Raw genomic sequence first — 2,752 nt, 5'->3', positions numbered from 1 at the left:
GAAGAAGAAGTCTTTGTCCAATCATTATTTTGTACTGTCTTTAGCCAGAAGAAGAAGAAGTCTTTGTCCGATCATTATTTTGTACTGTCTTTAGCCAGAAGAAGAAGAAGTCTTTGTCCGATCATTGTTTTGTGCTGTCTTTAGCCAGAGTGGTGTGTTCTGTGTCCCGTGTTCCCCTGAGAAGATCCTTTAAGTTTTGAGTTGCCTTGCCAGCATTTTTGTTTATTATTACAGCTTTTTGTTACCCTTTTGAGCCTGCCTGCACCCTGGGTCATTCTGCCAGCACACTATCCTCACATAATGATCGGACTAAGTATCCAGCCTGCAGGCAAGAATTTTTCAGATTTTAATTACCTTGAATTTTTGGAAAAGCTGTAGCAAGGGCAGAGAAAGTTGGATGGGCTGGCTGCTCGTTACCCTTGGCTCTGCCCATTGAGAACAACACCACCTGATAATTCTGTTGCTCACCCTCCCACCCCTGTTGTTCCTGGGTCACCTGAGTCTTCCGGGTCTGCTGAATCATCCGAATCTGTTCCTGTGTCTTCTGAGTTTCCTGAGTTGGTGGTTCCAGTCCCTGTTCCAGAGTTGGTGGTCCTGGTGGTTCCAGAGTTGGTGGTCCCGGTGGTTCCAGAGTTAGCRAGTCCCAAGTCGGCGGTCCTTGAGGTTCGTGGGTTGGCTGCCGGCRCCTCCACGACATCTGGGTTGGCTGCCGTTGCTGCCTCATCGCCTGGGTCATTGCCCATAGCCTCCTCATCRCCTCTGTCGCCTGCGTTTGCCGTCGTTGACACTCTGGCTCCRTCAACCTCCTGTGGGTCTTCATCTGCTCCCATCTCCTTCTGTGGCTCCACGTCTGTTCCCTGCTGGGCCTCGCTTTGGATGGTCTCCTGGCCATCCTCCGGATCTCCTGCTCCATGTGGGGTGGGCTTCGGTCTGTCCTCCTGGACTCTGTGTGTTTTGTCCTTGAGTCTGTGTTGTCACGTGTTTCCCAGAGTCTCGTCCCTCTCCTTTTTCGACATCGGAAGCCATCGTTGAGGGGAGGGTCCTGTCATGATCTGTGTTTTTTGCTTTAGTTTTCTAGTGTTTTCTGTGTTCCCCTGTGTATCTTTCCCTTGCTGCCATTCCTCTAGCCCCGCCCATGCTCACCTGTTTCCTCTCGTGTCTCCTCCAGGTGTTTCTCGTTGTCCTTGATTAGTTTACCTTTATATTCTGTGTCCTGTGTTCAGTCTTTGTCCAATCATTGTTTTGTGCTGTCTTCAGTCAGAGTGGTATGTTCTGTGTTCTGTGTTCCCCTGAGAAGATCCTTGTAAGTTTTGAGCTGCCTTGTATTGAGATCATGATTTTCGTCTTTGGCTCACCTTTGATCTCGCCRAGTGCTTTTGTCTAAAAACATTTAAACTGAGAAAATTGKACTGGAAGTTAAAACAGTTTTAAATGAATTTATWCCACACCAGATATCGAAACAAGACAACTACAAACAATGTATAAGAGCTCTCAGAGAARAGGTAGGAAAGGYCTAAACCAACATCACCTGGAGACAGTGAGAGTCCTTCTCCCCAGCCTGTCTGGGGGGCTCAGAACTGAGGTGAGGTCTAAGTAGAAAGACCAGAGTCCTGGTCCCTTCTGGAAGCTTCCTTCCTTATTTGGAAATCATGCATTGTTGAGACACAGTCTCAAAGAAAATTGTAAACAATGATGTCACACTGCTTGGTCTCTGTGGGATGTAAACAACTTTTTGAGTGACAACAGCTTCTGGCTTCAACACTTSTCAGCCTTTTTGTTTATTTTTAAAGCTTTTTGTTACCCTTTTGAGCCTGCCTGCRCCCTGGGTCATTCTGCCTGCACACAATCCTCACAAGACTAAGCCRAAATTAAAATAAAACAAAATGTAGGCTATTCCTTAATTAAAATACATGGAGTAAAAATTGCTTGAAAATAAGCAACAAAAAGTCAACTGAAAAATAATTACTAAAATATANCTGTCGTTTTGCTCCTCAGCATGGCTTCATAAAAACTCTGCAGGATTTCTCAAACATGATGAATGAGTCAGAGCAAGGCTTTGGTCATGTTTTTATGAGAGGATAACATTATAACATGATATAAAACTCAAAAAAGTTGAATTTACATCATATTGGCCCTTTAAATATATGCCTGACAAACACACAACATTGCCCCTTTAACTTTTCATAACTTTAAGTTGTCAAGATGCCAAAACATGGGAATCTACATATTGGGAAAAAAATGACCATAATAAAGATTTGATTAATCCCTAACTGTGTTAATATTTCTGGCAGACTGGTTGTGTTATATCATCCTGTCATAGACCAYTCTGCAGGATTGCCTTTCTGACAGAGTATTTTGTCATTTTTCACCATCATTATTATTTTCTTAAACTATTTATCACTTATGAGGTTATTATACTTTTTATGTGATATTTGTTGCACTATCCTGATKATGTCTAGTGTCAAAACAGAGAAAATAGGCAACTAATTTGTTTGTTTGCCACAGAGTTTGTTGTTTTATAATTCAGACAATTAAAAGAACAATTAAAATTTGAATGCCTTAATATTTCTTTATCAAAATTCACCTACCTATTTTTTTTTTGTTTTTTAGTGCTCTTTTCTTGTGGAAAAAAGCACTAAAACATGCATGAACCTTTTTTATTTTACTATCCACGTCCCACAGAATACACACTTGTTAGGTTGGGTGTGTGTCTGATCTCTGAGCGTGAGTTCAACGGCCTGAGGGGGTGAAG

General features: G+C 42.4%; 1 protein-coding gene across 1 annotated transcript in view; it reads right to left on the bottom strand.

Annotated features, from left to right (window-relative positions):
• LOC106521656 (eosinophil peroxidase) overlaps nucleotides 1–1,924 on the bottom strand; it is a gene marked incomplete at its 3' end in the record, with an annotated part of 7,139 nt that extends 5,215 nt beyond the window's left edge. Inside the window, 1 exon segment of the mRNA XM_014014304.1 lies at nucleotides 498–1,924. Within this exon segment, the coding sequence (XP_013869758.1) occupies nucleotides 498–830 (333 nt within the window).
• Nucleotides 1,925–2,752: the final 828 nt, after the last annotated feature.

Source organism: Austrofundulus limnaeus, unplaced genomic scaffold (assembly GCF_001266775.1).
Source record: "Austrofundulus limnaeus strain Quisiro unplaced genomic scaffold, Austrofundulus_limnaeus-1.0 Scaffold114, whole genome shotgun sequence".
Taxonomy (NCBI): Eukaryota; Metazoa; Chordata; class Actinopteri; order Cyprinodontiformes; family Rivulidae; genus Austrofundulus; species Austrofundulus limnaeus.
The sequence above is the reverse complement of the archived record's forward strand: the minus strand, read 5'-3'. Positions and strand labels throughout refer to the sequence as shown.